A 19,974-nucleotide genomic window follows, 5' to 3' on the forward strand; every position below is an offset into this window, starting at 1 on the left:
GTATCATGTAACCCACTCTTCTTTGCTTATTCCAGCCAAAGCCTTCCCAATTCTCTACCTCTACTCTGATTTTGATTAAAATGACTGATTCCTGGAGTAATGGCATTGTGAAATCTAGAATTAATTCTGAGTGTTTATCCACATGCACAAAAAAAAAAAAAAAAAATACCACTGGTAAGTTACTGACCTGGGTCCCAGCACTTTAAAAATCTGGAATAGTTGCAAATCCTCTATGAGCTGTCTCAGGCATGGGAGCTAGTCTACACGTGGAATCCATGAGAGCTGAAGGCATGCATCATACACTAGACTTACTGTGACTGCTCTTCCGACCTCACATCGGAGGAAATGGCTTCCTACAGATGAGATGTTAATGCCCAAATATTTTGCATTTTGAAGCATTTCAGATTTCAGATTAAGGATGGTTAGCTTGTGCAAAGAATATGCTACTACTGACAAAGAGCTAAGAACACGAAGTTTAAGCTCTACTTATTTTATGTGTATGGATGTTTTTGCCTGCATGCACGCCTGTGCATCATTTGTGTGTCTGATGCTCTCAGAGGGAAGAAGAAGGTATTGGATCTTCTGGAACTGGAATTAAAAGCAGTTGTGAGCAGTCATGAGTGCTGGAATCAAACCCGGGTCCTCTAGAAGATCAGCTTGTGCTCTTAAACACTGAGCCATCTCTCCAGCCCCTAAGTTCATGTGCATTACACATATTTTTTACTATAGAGCTAAAGAAAATATTGGCTAAAAACTGATCTCTAAATGATATAACTAAGGACTCTATTTTAAAGCTTTAGTTAGCTCATTAGAAGATAAGGTTGGAAACTCTGGGGTTTTGCTTATGCTTTCTAATTGGATTTCTAGTTGAGGCAAACGCAGATGTAGGGAAGAGGACAAAGAGCTAATGGGTATAAATAGAGCCCACTAGACTAGACATATTAACATTGCATAAAGTTAGTCCCTTAAAGTTCTTAAGCTTTTTTTTTTGGAAGGGAAGGTAGCATATGTCAATTTCAAAGATGCCCATAAAACTATGAATATAAATGGTAAGCATTCTTTACTATTATGACCAAGTATTTTTCACACTAAAAAAAAAAAAATGGAGGTGAGAAACATGGGATATAAGAATTTTATCTTAGGACAAATCTTTAAAAACCATTTTCAAAGAAATATAACTATACTGAAAACATTCTATTAATTCTCTGACATACTTTACTGATTTTATCAGTGAAGTTTGAATAAAATAAATTAATTGATGAAATGATTTTAAATGACCTATAGCCAATAACACTCTTGCTTTAGTAACACTATTACAAAAGCAACATATCATGTTTCTTTCTACATCTCACTGCTTTTAAGAGTGCTTTTACTAGTCTGTTAATCCTTCTTGTACATACTACCAGCCTATTCAATCAAGCAGGTCTGCATTTATTAACACACACTGCAGACCCAGACATAAACATCCACTCACCAGGGATCACTCTACTAATCAGAGTGAGTAGCCATGCATGAAATCATGGCTTTCTACTTAAACGAAGGACGCACTGGGGAACGGCATACAATGTACACACCTACATCTTTCTGTTATTGCAATATTATCACAGTACGCTTTCTGATCTCCCCAAATCCCTCATTTAGAAGTAATTTTATAGGCCAACTAGAGAGGTGCCTCAGAAGTTAACAGTACTTGCAGCTCTTGTGGAGGATGTGGGTTCACTTCCCAGCACCCACATAGTGGCTCTCAACTGTCGGTAACTCAAGCTCCAGGGGACCAACACCTCCGTCTGGTTTCCACGAGTGTCAGCCACACATGTGGTACAATTCATATATGTAGGCACCCACATATATGCATCAGATAAAAATAAACAAATCTTTAAAGGAGTAAACACTCTATAGGAATGTTACATTGTAGCTAATCTAAGACGATACTTTTAGTATAGTCAAGAGGTAAATGCAGTCTAAAGTGCCCGTGAGCTTCTGATCCTTCTGCTGTATCTCCACTAAGTACAGGGGTTACACGGGGCCACTGTGCCCGGCTTTCCTTTCTTTAGAAAGGAACAAAAAGTTCTATATTATCATCACACTGGTTAAGTAATCACAATTTGCAAAACCAATTCACTCTCTGGTCACTTTATACTTCGTTTTAGGAGGGTTAAAAAAGGCCAAGCACTTCCCCAGGGCTGCCATGTTGTAACCTTTCCAGCTACCCAGTGTCTGTCAGAAGCGCCTTTGCTCCTGCAGCTGGGCACCACTCACATGCTGCAGTGTGAGCTGCTTCCAAGGCCATGCCAACCAGCAGCCACGTGACCTTTGAGGAAGCCAACGAATGACGAGCGCACTCCTCTAAGAACACAGCACACACCTCCTCGACTCACCAGAAGTTTAAGCAGCCAGAATCTGGATTTATAGTAGAAAGTTTTGGTGGGGTTGATGAGAAAGAAGACCATAAATCCATAAAGGGCAAGTGGATACACATATATAGGGATGACGCTAATTGGAGCGAAGAAGCATGCCAGAAGGCTCAGGCACCATAGTATCCCCAGGAATCCAGCAATCTATAAAGCAGAGGGAACACAGAAAGAAAGAAAGTTACTTTGTATCATTATACAGAAAAACCTTTAGTAAACAAAGATAAGAAAAACCAGTTAACAACACAACAATGTCAAAAGCCAGCCATTCAGTTAGAGCAGGCACATTCACAAGACTCTGATTTGTTACCTCAAAGAGATGCTGATGAGACAAATTGTTTCTTGGATTAAGTTCAAAGATGAGAACATGATTTACTCCAGCCTGTCTCCAACCGTAAGTGTTGATGCCCAGTAGAAAAAGGAATTCAATCAGAAGAAAGCCACCCCGATAGATTCGTATCAGGGGCCACACAGTTCTATCTGTTTCAAGTTTAAATACAGCTGAAAGAACATGTATTGGTTAGTTATAAAACCTCCAATGTTCCCTTTAATTATCTTTTTTCTTCATTCTCTGACACACAGCCCTGGCATATAATCTGTATCAAGATTACTTTAGGAGTCTGATAAACTTGCCTCTAGGCTCCTCCCTCTTCTGCCTCTTTACTCTGCAGAATACCATTAGAATAATTTCCCTCAAAACTTGGTTTTTATCATGTTATTCCATTGTTCTATAAGTTTATAAAAATTTTCTTGCATATGCAAAATCTTTTTTTAAAAATATAATTTATTCAGATTACATCCTGAATGTTATACTCTCGCTTTTATCTTCCTGTTCCCATCCTCCCTCCTTCTTCGACCCTATTCCCCTCCCCTAGACCTCAGGACAGAACTGCACAAACTGTTGCACCAACCAAGCACAATGCATGTAGTAAACCTAGACCCCCTGTTCAGATCTAGGCAAAGGGCAGCTCATTCTTCACAGTTGTGGGGAGAGCGGGGACTGCCTCTGACATGAATTCTGGTGTCTCCAATTTGTTCTATAAGTTTTTTATTGTTTTTTTTTTTTTAATTATAGTACAACATGGTTAAATGACTTTGAACACTAAGACCAGTTTTTGCTTTTATTTTGAGACATATAGTCCAGGCTATCGTGGAGCATGCTATGTGGTCACGCTGGCCTAAAATTCACAGAGATCCCTTGCTTCTGCCTCCTGTATGCTGGCATTACAGATGTGTGCCACCATGCCCAATATAAGACTAGTTTTGTCAATGGGAGCTTCTTGAGTGACACAACCTCTTCAACATTGCTTTCTCTATCATTAAACTAGATACAGTAACTTCTACATCACAGAGTTGTTGTAAAAGATACAAAACACAAGAAGACAATGTGGGAATGGAAATGTCGTATAAGTAGACAATAGTTCACATGTATGGAATGTGCAATATGGTTCTTAGCCTTATTCTTAGTGCTTTCACATGTAATAATTAGTTTAAATCATTATAATTGTCCCATGAGTTAAAATTACTGTGTCCATGTTGACTGAGAAAATTGGAGCACAGATAGGTTAAGTAATTTGCTCAAGGTTATTGAGCTAGTACAAGGCAGAGCTAAAATGTACCCTGTGGCTGGTCTGGCCTTGAACTTAAAGGTATCCACCTACCTCTACTGGGACTAATGGTATGCACCACCATACCTGGCTGCAATTTTTATAATTTTGTGCAAAGCTTGTGCTCTCAAGTACTATATTGCCCATATGCCCATATGAGCACTCAGTACCATCACTGTTCTACAGCTTTCCTAGGATTTTCATGCACACACACTTTAGCTCTGCAAACTTGAACTCTTTTAATACTTCTCCCAACCCATTCTACAATAAACCCAATAACCAACACCAATAAATCTCATCTTTTAAAAATGTTAGTTCCCCCCGAAGCACCTAGAGTGTTCTTTTATTTAATTTCTACAAATTTATACACTTACTTAAATAACCAATTATTTATCTTTGTATTCTCTACAGTATAAAAATACCTAATAACTTAAAAATAACAGCGTAGAGGAAGTGTTTGCTTTGGGATCAAATACTATATAAGCCAGGTATCAAATCCTAGTGGGATAAATTATTTAACTTAAGAGTTTCTAGTTCTCCATTTCCTCTTGGTCAATGGAAATAATGTCTGTTCTCACACTGGACTTGACCCCAAGTACAGCACCTAACTGAGATCATTCATACCAGTTATCCAAACAGTTGGGAGGTGGAGGCAGGAGGATGAGAAGTTCATAGTCATCCTCAGATACATAGTAGCTTGAATTCACCTGAACTACATGAGATCTATTAAAAACAGAAACAACCAACATACTTTCACAAGCTTGTTAAGATTAAAAGTGAAGACCACACCAAATGCCAAATGTTTGACCCATGAAGAGTATTCACTATATACTGGTTTCTACTACTTGGGGGGTAGGAAACGTTTATACAACAAATATTTATTACCTATCTTTTAAACCCAACATCATCCTAAGAACTGGGAATTCAAAAGTGAATAACACACAAGGTATCAACCTCCACTAACATCTTTTAGCAGTATATAGTGAGAGGGATGGGTAAAGCACAGGTTAGACTCTTAGGAGATTATGCTTGCCCTACTAAGGAATGAAGAATGAACCCTGGCACCTGGAAATGAGTCCAGGTAGAGAGGAAGCACAAAGAGCTCAGTGATGAAAGGCCAAGGTCACAACCGGAGTGAACTAGAGATAAAGCTCCCAGTGCCATACCAGACAGGGCTTTGTAGTGCTTTGTTTGGACTCATGCTTTTATTCTGATGTACAAACTGGTGGAGGGTTCCCAATGTAAGTGTCAACACGCACATAATCACTTTAAAGGACTGTTCTAGCTGTTATGTGACAAATGGACCCTAAGAGAATCAGCACAGAGTCAGGATTAGCTAGAAAATTAGATGCATAGAAACCCACATTTGTAGTTTTACCTCATGAATCCTAAGCAAAAATCCACACATATTACAAAGTCAGAAAACAAAATGTAGATTCCACGGAATCTACAATAAAACTCTAAGAGTTACCAGCCACCGCAAAGATGCAGAATACAAGGTCAACCAGCACACAAAATTCAGTTGTGCTTATACACATCAGCAATAAGCATTCTGAAAATAGGAGAACAGTTTAATTTTAACAGTATCTAAGAGTATTAAACATTTAGCGGCAATTTTAACCAAGGAAGTGAAAGGTTCATATGTCAAGAGTAAGAAAACATTTAGAAATTAAAGTAGACTTAAGTATAGGAAGAATGCCATACTCATAGATTAGAAGATTTGATATTGTAGCAATGGCAGCAAATCAATCTACACAATTAATGGAATCCCTGTCAAAATTCCAATGGCCACTTTGTTTTCAGAAAAAAATTAGAAAAGTCAAACCTAAGATTTGTAAGGAAATGGTCTCTAGTAACCAAAATAGTAATAAAAATTGAGTTGGAAAATTCATACTAGAACGGTACAATAATCAAAACAGTGTACAAGGGCATAAAAGAGACTTATATGCAAATAAAAGATTCAAAATATGTAATAAACTACGTATTAATGACCAGTTCACCTTCAACAAATGTACCAACACACTCTTCAGCTGGTGTTGGGACGACTTGACATCCACATACAAAAACAGGAAGTGAGAGCCCTCATCCACAACACAGACAAAAAGTTATTTCAAAGTTGATGGTAAGATTTGGATGGTAGCACAGGACTTTTAACCAGCACCCAGAAGGCACCAGGCCAGTCTCTGTGGTGAGCTCACGCTAGAGTCAGACTTTTTTTTTTCCAAAGACCCTAATACATGAACTAAAACTATAAAACACTCTTTGAAAAAAAAATCTTGTGGAAGTTTGGATTGTATGTTTGTGTTTTAATCCTAGGTGTGGGATATGTGAGCGGCTCCAGTTGGCCACAGCTGATAACTAACTGCCTCCTGAGAAGACACATAATGTTTGTCAGCTGTGAACTATCTCATGCGGGGGCACCGTCTTTGTCAGTTGGGATAAAAGCCAGACCCAAAAAGAGACCGAGGGCTCAAAGAAGAAGGCTGCTGGTGCTCCCCTGCTGCTTCTGGCTGCTGCTGCTGCAGTGTGACAAGAAGCCAGAGATGTCCTGAAAGGAAGACTGGACCTGCCCCAAGAAACCCGAAGACCCTAAACAGGAAACAGCTAAGGAAAACGACACCCTCTCTCCCCATTTAACCCTCTTTCTCCCCTACTGGGTGTTGGGGTGTTGGAAGAGATTAGGGTGGAAAAGGGAGAAAGAGTTAAGGAGCTCAAAATAAAAATAGTTGGCTAAAAGTATGGCAACAAAAATCACAATGTAGTATTTAAATATATATGCATACATACATACATATATATGTAAGTAAGTACAAAAAAGAAAAAAGCAGATAAATCGAACTAAAATTTTTGAAGAACAGGGGAAAAGCTGTAAATCTTCTATCTGGTAAGTAACTATTTAAAATATATAAAGAATTCTTCTAACTTCAGAAAAAAGCAAAGTAAAAATGTGGGCAAAAGATTTAGATATTTACTCAAAGCATACATAAATGACTAACAAGCCAAGAAGAAAATACTTGAAATGATTAGTTACTAGGAAAACACAAGCTAAAATACCTCACATCCACTTGGATGGATGTAACAGGACTCTCACACATTACTAGTAGAAATCGAAAATGGTCTAACGTCTATAGAAAACAATCTGGTGCTTTTTTATAAAGTTAACCATGCCCCACCCCTGCAGATCTGAGTCCCATTCTTCTCCCTCAGCCAAGTCACCCATACAGTTCTGACCCTCATATGTGAGCCACGGCAAGCACATGCTCATACCCAACAGAATAATATAAATAAACAAATAAAAAACTTCAGTTTAAGGAGAATAACATATGTATTAATAGATGAATGGATAAGGAAACTGCGGTATGTGGAATGAAGTACTAAATAGTGCCACAACATGAATGAGTGTTGACAACATGCTAAGTGAAGAAGCCACATACAAAAAACATGTTCGAAATGATGATTTCAGTCACATGAACTGCCCAGGCTAGGTATATCCATACAGACAGAAATCAGACAGTAGTTGTCAACAGCTGGAGCGACAGGAATCGGGACTGGACTTCCTTTAAGATGATGGAATGTTTAGGTAGATTGTACAACAATACTGATTGCTTGCTGTAAAATGGTGACTCTTTGAGGCTAGGGAAATGGCTTTGTGTAAGCAAGCACAAGGAAGTGAGTTTGAATTCTCAGCACCCATATTAAAGCCAGGCATAGCCTTGAACTCACTGGCATAGGAGACAACTTTCTGAGCAGATGCCAACAACTCAGACTCTAAGATCAACAATTAATAAATAGGACCTCATGAAACTGAAAAGCCTCTACAAGGCAAAGAACACTGACAATAGAACAAAACAGCAGTCTACTACAAAATGGAAATTGGTGTCAGGGGGCGGGGGGGCATCTCTGGGACAGGAGAGGCTCCTGGGAGTCTATGGAGGTGACTCTAGTTAAGACTCCTAGCTGCAGGGGTAAAGGAGCTTGAAGTCACCACCTCCTGCAGCCAGGTGGGACTTCTAGTGGAGGAAGGGGGACACCAACCCACCCATAAAACCTTCAACCCCAAATTTATCCTGCCCACAAGAAGTATAGATGGAGCAGAGATTGAAGAAATAGCAAACCAATGACTGGTCCAACTTGGTACCCACCACATGGGAGAGAGCCGACCCCTGTCGGCTTGTAGACAGAAGTCTAACATAACTATCTTGAGAGAGGTTTCATCCAGCAGCTGATGGAAACAGATGCAGAGATCCACAGCCAAACAATAGGCCAAGCCCAGGGAATCTTGTGACAGTGGGAGGAAGGATAGAAGGAGCTGGAGGGGTCAAGGACCCCACAAGAAGACCTACAGAGTAACCTAGCCTGGGCCCATGGGGGCTCACAGAGACTGAACCACCAAGCAAAGAGCATGCACAGGCGAGACCTAGACCCCCTACACATATGTAGCAGATGTGCAGCCTGGTCAACCTGTGGATCCCCTAACAATGGGAGTAGTAGCTGTCTCTGACTCTGCTGCCTGCCTTTGGATCCCTTTCCCTAGCTGGGCTGCTCTGTCAGGCCTCAATGGGATAGGATACATTTAGTCCTACCGTGACTTGAGATGCCAGGGGGCCTCCCCTTCTCTGAGAAGGAGGAGAGGAAAGGAATGGGGGAGGGGGCATGAGGATGGGACTGAGAGGAGAGGCCGGAGGGGGCTGGGATCAGGCTGTAAAGTGATTAAACAAACAAACAAACAAACAAACAAAAGGCAAAAGTCATAAATAAATAAATAAAGCCAGACATAGTCAGGTGTGCTTATAGTACTGGCGCTGCATTGTGGAGGCAGCCAGGTGGGCCTGGAAAGCACACTAACCAGCAGCCTCAAGTTCAGTGAGCAATCTGGCCTAAGGCAAGAAAGGACAGCTGCCGTCCTCTTCTGGCCTTTCTACATGCACACATACTGAGTATACCTGTATACATGCATAACACACACACACACACACACACACACACATACACACACACACAGAGTGTTAATCTTATGTATACTTCATTTCATTAAAAGAAATAATTTCAGAGGGGGAAGTAATAAAATATTGAAATTGACATTGCTATTCCTCTCTTAAGTTTAACTATTTAAACTGTTTTACCACTCATAGATTTGTTCTATCATTCCATGAATTTCTAATTCTGTCTAGTTAACATATATGGTCATAGTTCTAGGATACAAATATTTATGACCCTTACAGGAATAGATCAACATATGAAGAAAATTGTCTAGAACAGGAAACTGTAATGCATAGTCATATAAAGACTCTGTTCTACTTGATTACATCATAGAAAATGCTTCTAAACTGGGCATTGTGGCTCACACCATTAATCCCAGCACTCAGGAGGCAGAGGCAGGCAGATCTCTGTGAGTTTGGGGCCAGTCTGGTCTACAAAGTGAGCTCAGGATAGAGAAATCCTGCCTCAAGGAAAAAAGAAAGAAAAGAAAAGAAAACAAAGGAAGGAAGAAAAGAAAGAAAGAAAAAACAAAGAAACAGCTTCTAATTATTTTAGCTATGCAGGTCAGTTTTTATTGTCAATTTGACAAAACCCTGAGTCACCTGGGAAGAGGGATTCCCAATTGAGAAACTACTCAGCTTGGACTTGCTTGTGGCCATATCTGTAGGAGATTGTCCTGACTGGTGACTGAGCAAGAGGGCCCAGACCACTTTGGGCAGTACCATTCCTAGTCAGGTGGGCCTGGGCTGTAGAAGAAAGCCATCCCGAGAATGAGCCAGTAAGCAGTGTTCCTCTATGGTTTCTGCTCCTGGTTCGTGACTGAGCTACAGCCCTGACTACCCTCAATGACGAATTTTGACTTGAAAGTGTAAGCCAAATAAATTCTTTTATTCTTAGATTGCTTTTGATCAGAGTGCTTTATTACAGCAACAGAGAGGTAAATTAGAATATTGATGTTGAATAAAAGAACATCCTTGAACTCCACGCATTTATTAAAAATGTTTTAAAATGTAATCATCATCATCATCATCATCATCATCATCATCATCAGTAGCAACAGCTACAACAGCAACAACAAACCCTGAGAACATTCTGTAAGCTAATAAGTGCTAACGAAATAGCATTCTGAATGAAAACACAGTTGTTAATGAACTGATTTAGTTTTCAAATGTTGCAAAGACACATAGCAGTTTTAACAGCTAATGGTCCGGTTATTCATTCAAGAATACAAACTTTGAATTATACAATATCTAAGAGGTAAGTGCACCTATTTACAATACACCAACTTCTTTCTGGCAGTCTCTCCAGTGCAGCCCTTCTTTAAGTAGGCTGAGGAATAAAATACAGCATTTTTTGCTAGATATGGTCATCATAAAAAAAAAAAACTCAAGGAATTAAGAAATAACAAGAGTTAGTATAATTTCTATTTAAAAATAAGCATGTAACTTCTGTGACTAATGGGTCCATCCAATAAAAGCTACACATTGTTCCAGTCTAAAGATTTATTTATTTATTTATTTATTTATTTATTTATTTATTTATTTATTTATTATGTATACAGTATTCTGCCTGTATGACAGAAGAGGGTGCCAGATCACATTATAGATGGTTGTGAGCCACCGTGTGGTTGCCAGAAATTGAACTCAGGACCTCTAAAAGAGTAGACCATGCTCTTAAGCCATCTCTCCAGCCCCACTGTTCTCTTGTAAACACTCATGTAGATTCTAACACTCATCAGGTAGCTGTCTTGGACTAAGCAATGTTGTGTGGTTGGTGCTCGATGTGCATAATTTCATTAATTTTCACAGCAAAACCACACATTGGTTTTCTACAGGAGACACATGAAGAAGCAGAGTTAAATCAAGCCCCCTGTCTAAGGACACAGCTCCAGAGCCTGCTGCACTTAACAGTGGGGCTAAGTTACATATAAACCACCTTGTGTCTGTTAAAACAAAACAAAGCCAACAACCCAAACAGAAGCCTAGTCTAAACTTTATGAAATTGCAGTCCTCACAGTATTCAATCAGGTTGCCAAATCTGTTTTCTTTTGTTGCCCTTGGTTCTGATTCACTGCTGAAATTTATCATACGAAACAGTGCCTGCCTGACACCCCAGACGCCTGGCCTTACACCCTCTTTGCAGCCACTGTAAGCCTTCTTTTCTAACCCTAATTGACCCTGTTATACTTTACGTCATATAGTGTGTGCTTTTGGTGTCTATACGCCTCACTCTCATTTGCTTGTGGGATTCATCTATGTTCCTGCATGGGCTACATTTCACTCTCCTCACTACTACACACCATTCCACTGGGCAAAAACATCTGCTAAGATTGCTGAGGAACACTTGGGTTGTTCTAGTTTTGAGACATTAAAATACTACAATTACTAATGTTCTTGACTGTTTTCTGGTACATATATGTACTCATTTCTATTACTAGAAATGGACCATAGGTCACACAGTCAGTTTTGTTAAGTCGTGCCAAACAGTTCTCCACAGTGCTATGCCTATCATTCATTTTCAGCAGCACCCCTTTGATGTGTCATTGTACAGGGCAACACAACTCATGTATACGGCTCACAATCAGTATTATGTGAGCAGTTTCAAAGACATTACTGTTATAAACAACAGAGCAATAAATAATTTCTTTGCATTATAGGATCCTAGGTTGTAAGCTAAATGTATAAAAAATAAGTTAATGAAGAGTATTATAAAAATTTTATGTATACTACATTATTCTCAAGAGATTTCAATAATTAATGGTATCAAAAGTGCTTATTTTATACCTTATATCTACTGTAAATAGTAAACTAGTACGTGAAATATGGCATACTGTGATTGTTTCAAATTGAGCAAAGGTTACAAGAAGAAAAACTGAAAAAAAAAAAAAACCTATACAGAAAAAAATTCTATTTTCATGAAACTGAAATTCTGGAATATTAGATTTTTCTAGCAAATTACTGAACACTGGGCCATGTTCCCTTGAGAAACCACAGCAATTATGCACATCATTTTTTATGTGGATGCTCAAAGAAAAGAATCGTGCTTGTACATGCATTACTACTATGTTTCCCTCTGACTCTCAACACTGCTATCCTCTCAGTACCCAGGGGAGATAAATAAGGATAGACAGCTGGCTTTATCTGTTTACCCTCCCCCACACCAATACCCACGGAAACCAAACAAAGAAGGCCTCTGAGGTTAGAACTTAGTGCACAATGCTAAGTGTATAGATTGCATGCATTTAAAAAATCAAACTATCACAATAATAGTCTATATTAACTAAACAGCTTGACCTAAATGAAAAAATAAAATACACAAGCAAAAAACATCTCTATTTAATTCACATGAGAAGAAAGAGACTTGCTTCCCTGGCCTTACTTAAGTGAGTGAGGAAAACACCAGCACATACATCTTGGAAATTAGACAAGTAAATCCCCTCATAAAAGAGTAACAATGTCTTCCTCAAGAAAGAGCCACACGTGCAATATACACTTGTTCTGATGTGCTTCATCAGATGTGAGCTTCTCTCAAAGCTGACCTTTCACCCTCTTCTACCAAGTGTCCCTTCATCAGCCTAGGTGACTGCATTGCCTGTCTGGTAGCCATTCCCTCCTCCTGCAGCTGACCCTCATCCTAGGCCAACTAAATCAATCTCTCTTCACTTCTCTGGGAATGTTGTTAACTTCACCAACTTAAATATCATTTCTTCCATGGTGTCTTTCTAATGTAAAACTACTCAGTTGTTTCACTGAGTGCTTAGAACATTTAATACAGCCAATCTTTGGGAGACATTGTTCCATGTAGCACGTAGCCCAGGTGGCCTTCAACTATTAGCTCAACACTGACCTCCTGGTCCTCCCGCTCCCATCACCAAATGCTGATTACAAGCATCCCATACACGAACCCTCTTAAAGACTCATTTCTCCTAGTTTTGCAGTACTGAGGACTGAGGCCTGGAGTCCATTTATGATAGTCAAGCAATCCTACTACTGAACTACACAACTCAATCCCCCCTCCCTGACACAAACGCAGTCGTGAGTTACACACGAGTGACTTGCGGATGGACTGGGAAGATGGCTCAGTGAGCAAAGTGCTTGTGGTGCAAGTAAGAAGACTTGAACTTGAACTCTAGGAACCCGTTTAAAAAAAAAAAAGCAAGACTGACATTAATGTGTAATCCCTATGAAACCAGCAACAAGACAGCAGGTGGGGATAGGAGAATCGCGAACGCTCGAAGGCAGCTAGTCTGCCATAGCAGAGGTAAGCAATAAAGAAACCTTGCCTCAAAACACACGATGCTGGATGTTGTCCTCTGATCCCCTGCATGTACAGCTGCATGTGATCATGCTTACATTCTCTCTCACACACACACAAACACACACACACACACACACCCCAGATGTTAAAGTTACTTGTGGCTGAGCAAACAAAAATAAATTCTTAAGTAATCCTATAAATGTAATATACTGAGTTCATTTAATAGACGAGGAAGCTGTTTTAGAAAACCCAATGGTTATTTGTATAACAACTAACAGCCAATGGTGGAGCTGGAACTGAAACTCATACAGAATTTCAATTTCTGTTCTTTCCAGGGCAGCTAGCTTGATAATCCAGGTCAAGGTTCGTACTGTATAATTTCCATATATTTTATATAAGTAGACTATAATTATGCATTTATTATATATTATAATATATACTGTATAATAAAGTATATATTTATAATAATTATAATTATTATAGTTATAACCTAATTATAATTAGGTTCTAAAATGAACATAAGCTTCATTAATATTAAATTGTACTATGAGTCCCTAATACTCTTTAGCAACTAGTGGGAGGAGCACTCTTGGTGTTTTAGTTGTGAGCCTAGTCTTTAATGGTTGAGCTGTCTCTCTAGCTAGAGAGCTCTAATAATACAATGAAAACATACTGTCATGTAAAAGTAAAAGTTCATGTAAAAGCCCTTGCAACTTGGGATATAACTTAATAATGTAAAATAGGCAGTGCTGAGGAGAATGCTTGCAAGGAATAATTAAAGCTCTGCACATCATTTAATTCAGCTGTTTTTCTCCTTCCATCCATTCAATTTCCCATATTTTAAAAACTCCTATTATGTTTCATGTAGTCTTCTAGGGCTAGAGACAAGAGCCCAGGCATTAAAGTCTGTAGTATCAAGTCCAAATATTGCTTACATTTAGTGGGAAAGCAGAGACATAAGAACGTGATGCACTGTCATGTCACAAGCATTCTGAAGAAAACTGATGAGGGCTAAAGGGACAGAACATACAGAGCAGACTACTTTAGTGCAGGGCGATCAGAGAAGGCCTCCCTGAAGAGACAGCATCTGAGTACAGATCTCAGGACAGACAGACACACTGGGAAAGAGCGCTGTAGGCAACAGATGTGTCCAAAGAATAGGAAGTGAAACTAGGCACAGGGGAGAAAGGCAGGATAGGAAGTAAGAAACAAATGAGGGTGCTAAAGCCTTGAATGTCTTGTATATTATAGAAAGAGTCTGCATTGTAAGAGAAGCCATAGATAGATTTTAAATAGGGATATAGGCTGATGAAAGGGAGGCTGAGGGAAAGAGAAAGGGAAAAGAAAACACCCTCCTGAAAACTTGTTGTTAGAAGAGAGCACAGTGGATGCACAGAGACAAGTTCCGAAGGCAGTTGTACATTAAGCAAGAAACGGCTCTTTCTAGGCCATGTGGCCAGGGCCAAGGGCGAGCCCAAGACAAGACAACTCCCTCCTGAGGCCCTGAGGCCCTAGTGGAAGCAAGCCCCAGAGGACTGATCACCAGTCCAGTGCTATGGGAGCCCAGACAACCACTTTGCCTGAGACAGCCACCAGTCTGGCACCACAGGGCTGGACAGGGAGCTAACTTGGGATAACTACCAGTCCAGTGCCCTGCAGACCCGACTGGGCAGACTACACCCGAGATGACCCCTGCCCAGTGTCACACTGCATGGATGGCTTATAGCACTCCTGACACTACTCCTGAAATGAACCTGGGTACCACTAACGAGCAAGTAAATGGTGGAGAAATAGAAGCAGACAGAATGCGTGCACAATGAAGAAAGGCAAAACTGGAGACTCAAGGGTAGTGAGGGTTAGGGTGATGTGAGGAGCCAGTGATGCCATCAAGACCATGTGATCAGGTGAAGGCCTGGCCTGTGCTACCAACAAGGCCCATGTCTGGGTCCATAGTTCTGTAGCAACAGGGGTCTGTTATCACCAAAGGCCAAGAACTAGCCCTGCCACTCCTCTCCTGTGCAGTGGCACCGACAAGGGAGAGATGCCCTCCCCTGAGCCTCACCACCTGCGGCAGGTAAGAGACCTGGCTCTGGGGTCATGAGGGCAGGAGAGCTGCCCCTGCATAGCAGAGCTGACCCTGGTGGTGGGGTTGTGGGTAAGCTGGCCCCAAGGGCCTGAAAGCAGAAGAGCTGGCTCTGTCCCTTGTTGGCTGCAGCATTAAATGAGCTATACGGGCAGGGCTGGGGAACTCGCCCCAGTGGTGTGGGTGCAGGAGAGAGGGCAGGCTGATCAGCTCCTCATATACCTCTCAGACCCAGGTCCAGGGCTTTGAGTTGGCCTACCCTAACACCTAGCCCATTGATGAGCTGCTGGAGCATGTGATGGTGAAACTGTAGGACCTCCATGACACAGGGCAACAACAGGATAGATATTCAAAAGGAGTGAGTCCCAGTGAGGTTCCAATATTGATAGTGTATCAGGAGGCCTCAAAACCAAACCAATGGCTCACTGCAATGAACATTTGCAAGCAAAGAAGTGTGGACAAAAGGGTGTACTGTGTGACACAGTGTGACATACTACAGCTTCTACAATGAGATTTTTTTTTTCTTTTGTGGGAAAGGTTGCAAGAGTGGAGGGCAGGTACGAGGGGTTGGGGAGATGAGTGGGACTGGGGTCCATGATGTAAAATTCACAAAGAACCAATAAAAATATTTGTAATAGATTATGATAGCATTACCAAATTGAGCAAATAAAACACAAATTAGATGCCAAGATAAATTTGTATTTCATATAAACAATAAATACATATCTTAAGGTATATTTGCCCCCTAAAACCAAATGACTCTTGAGACAAAGGCAGTACTAATCGAAGTCATGAAAAGTGATCAAATTCAAGCACAGTACGAAGACAGAGCAATATGATAAAATATGAGGGATGCTGTTTGGAATCTAAGTGTTGGTCAAAGCTCAAGTATCATGTGTGCTGGTTCCCAGGTCCTGGTGTTACTGGGAGGCAGAAACTTTAAGAGGTCGGGCCCAGTAGCAACTTTGCTCTCCAATAGTCACTACCATGATTTTTTTTTTTTTTTTTTTTTTGCCTTGCCACAAGGACTAAAATCTTTACAATAATAAGCCAGAATAAATCTTCCTCCTCCTCCTTTTTTTAAGACAGGGTTTCTCTGTGTAGCCTTGGCTGTCCTGGAATTCATTCTGTAGACCAACCAGGCTGGCCTCAAACTCAGATCTACCTTCCTCTGCCCTTCAAGCACTGGGATAAAGGTTTGCACCACCACTGCCCGGCTACTCTTTCTTCTTTTAAAGTTGATTTTAGTTAACACAAAGGTAAACAAGGACTTAAAGGGTTAGGCTCTATTTGGAGAACTTAAAAAAAAAAAATTAAGGATCTATTTAAATGTGAAATGCTTATTAGGTATTCAAACAGCCAATTAGATCTTTTTCAGAGGAGAAAAGATATGTTCTTGTGAGTCATTAGCATATAGATAGTATTTGTAGCCAAAGGCTTGAATAATTCGCCTATATAGAAAATGAACATAGAAAGAAGAGATGCAAGGACTGAATGTATTGGGACTATCCACCATCTCAATGCCATAAAGAACAGCATGACTTGGGAAAGAAACTAGAAACGAAATACTGAAGAAAAAAAATGGAGATAAGGTGAAATGCTACTGAAGGGCTCCTCCAATTCTTAGGCAGGCTCAGTAAGGCTACCTATTCCTTGACACTGTATTATTTCTTAATGTTGGGGCTATAATTGCTCCTATAGAAATCTTTCCTGAATTTTAACTTCTTTGGGTGTGGATTTTATTTGTTTTTTGAGATAGGATCTCATTTATCTTTGGCTGGCCTCTCCAAGCACACACATGCGCACACACACACAATGAAGTTGAGGAAATTCTTGAACTCCTGATCTTTGTGCCTCTCCTTCCCAAATGCTGGTATTATAGGTGTGTGGTACTATGCCTGGCTTTATGCAGTGCTGAGAACTGAACACAGGACTTCATGCATGCTAAGCATGCATACGTACTTCCCCAGCCCTACTTTTAGCTTTCACTGAATTAAAAACATAGCCATGCCTCTAAAGACTGCATGCAGAGCAGCTATAAGCAGATTCCAGGGAAACATGAGGGGTCTCCATAATATGCAGAGTAAACAAGGTTTAGTGCATAAACTCTGTAACATTTATTTTCATCTATGACCAAGGAAACAAGTTTTTAATTACATTTTTTCTTTTTTCTTTCTTTTCTTTTTGTTTTTGTTTTTTGAGACAGGGTTTCTGTGTAGCCTTGGCTATCCTGGACTCACTGTTTGACCTCACAGAGATCTGCCTGCCTCTGCCTCCCTGAGTGCTGGGATTAAAGGCATGCATTGTCACGTACAGTTTTAATTACAATTTACTTAGTGTGTGTTTGTGTGTATGTGTGCATGTGCAGATGTGCCCCATCATAGATAGGATATGTCAGGGGATGATTTCAGAGTCAGTTTTCTTCTTCCACTGTGTGGAATCTGGGGTTAAAATTCATGTAGTCAGACTTGGCTACTTTATCCACTGGGCTATCTTGCTGGCCCAAGCTTAAGTTCTTGATAACTGAACTCTAAAAATCCTGAAGTTAAAGACTAGAAAATGATAGTAAATAGAAGCTGAGATTCTAAAAATTATATCCCAAAGGAGAAATAAACAAATGTCCAAAACCTTTCATAAAACTTCTTTCAGTACTTTTGGTAGATATGCTTGATGCTTTACGTATGTGTAAAGAACATATAAGAACAAATGAGTTAAGAAGTCAAGAATTACCTGCAAGTACAAGAGTGATAGTCAGCACAATGAATATTCCACAAAACAGGCCAACTCTAAAAGTAGTCCATGCTGGTGCAGGCTGTAGACAGAAAGCAGAACTCTGAGTCAAAGACGAGCCATCAAACACATGTACGCATGCTACAGCATGGTAACTAAGTAGTATGAACCTCACAGTTGTAGGCGGAAAATCTACTTCACTAGCCTTACTTTTATAAGTCTGAAACAGAGGATCATGTACACTCCATCATCCTATTACTAGAACAGGGACTGTCCTGAGTTTGTTTACAGAAGTCTGAATCATGGGAGGGAGAGATGCTCATCTGCACAGCACTTGCTGTGTTGGCATGAGGACCTAAGCTAGGTACTCAGCACCTACATCAAAAACCAGGCAGACCCAATGCAAAGGACTGGGCATGGTGGAAGTTTGCAATCCTAGTGCCAGGTGGGCAAAGGCAGACAGAATCCTGGAACTCGCTGGACAGTGATCCTAGACAAACTGCTGAGCTCCTGGTTCAGTGAGAGACTTTTCCAAAAACGAGGTGGGAAGTGACTAAGGAGCACACCCCAATGTCACTTCTTGCATATACACATGAACACAGAGGCAGGGGGTTGGGGAGGGGAGAAACAGGAGTTATGAAATAAGATGGAAATTTTAGGCTTCGGGCTGATACAATGAAGTAGGTTTTCTTTAAGTGATTTAGAATACAATTACATTTTATCTCTACATTTTGTGAGTAAGAATTACTCAGTTTGAGCTTACTGTTTGGTACTATGAAAAATGAGAGTCAGTGGCAAAGACAAGAACACTCACTTTCTGGTAATACTTATGCTTTTATACTGAGAAAACTTCAAACACCACACAGGTTTATTTATTTATTTACATGTGTGTGTGTCTGTGTGAATGTATGTGCACCATGTGTGTGCAAGTACCCACAGAGGCCATACAGCATCAGATCCTTCTAAAATTGGAGTTAAGGTGGTTTTGTGTCTTCTGTGTAGGTCCTTCTTTTTGGGCTGCCATGGACTTGCTTTGTAGATGAGGCTGGCCTTGAACTCACAGCGATCCATCTGCTTTTGTCTCCCGAGTGGTAGGATTAAAGGCATGCACTACCACACCTGGCCTAATTTATCCTTTCTTAAATGCTACTTTAGTTTTTAAAAATGTCCAATATATTCTATTTACAAACAAATATACACCATATATTTAGTGTTAGAAATAGCTGGCAAAGTGAATGCATGTAGTAACTGCTCTGTCTTTAGACTCCATGCTCCCTGAAGTCCCTCCCCTCTCCTCACCAGCTAACCATTTCCATGTTTTCTTCATGTCTTCTCTAAACACATTCTTAAACACATTAGTTTTTTAAAAATTAATTTTATCACTTTAAAGTTTTATTCTGATATGAATTATATAATACACCATATACATTTAAAACAAAGTTTCTGGGTTTGTTCTTCTGATGCTTTTATAGTTTCTCTTTCAATCAGTTTAACAATGATATGTCATTGGCTTTTTAAAATGCTGTTTTACTGAATACACTGGCATACAATGAATCATACATACACTAGATTTAAAGCACATAACAAAAAGATTTTACAAGATTTAGTACATACAGATATTTATGAACTCACAACCACAATGAAGACTATCAAGACAGTAAACTGAGCAAGGCATGGTAGTACATGCCTATATTCCCAGCACTCCAGAGGTAAAAGCCGGGGCACCAGGTGTTCAAGGCCAGCCTTGGCTACATAGTGAGTCTGAGGTCAGCCTGGGCTATAGGCAACCGTGTCTCAAAATACAAAAGAAATAAACCAAACAAGTAAAGGAAAGTGAACAAGACAAATACCCTAACATTTTCCAGAGCGTTAAGTAAACGGAGTCAGGCTGGAGAGATGGCTCAGT

The 19,974-nt window shown here is 40.1% G+C and overlaps 1 protein-coding gene across 1 annotated transcript in view; it reads right to left on the minus strand.

Annotated features, from left to right (window-relative positions):
* Xpr1 (xenotropic and polytropic retrovirus receptor 1) overlaps window positions 1–19,974 on the minus strand; it is a 133,115-nt gene that overhangs the window by 34,486 nt on the left and 78,655 nt on the right. Inside the window, exons 7-9 of the mRNA XM_051147614.1 lie at window positions 18,069–18,150; window positions 2,722–2,912; window positions 2,379–2,558 (exon numbers count right to left, since the gene is read on the minus strand). Of these exons, the coding sequence (XP_051003571.1) occupies window positions 2,379–2,558; window positions 2,722–2,912; window positions 18,069–18,150 (453 nt within the window). The remainder of the gene's footprint in view (window positions 1–2,378; window positions 2,559–2,721; window positions 2,913–18,068; window positions 18,151–19,974) is intronic.

The sequence above is a fragment of the Acomys russatus genome, chromosome 6 (genome assembly GCF_903995435.1).
Source record: "Acomys russatus chromosome 6, mAcoRus1.1, whole genome shotgun sequence".
NCBI classification, from domain to species: domain Eukaryota; kingdom Metazoa; phylum Chordata; class Mammalia; order Rodentia; family Muridae; genus Acomys; species Acomys russatus.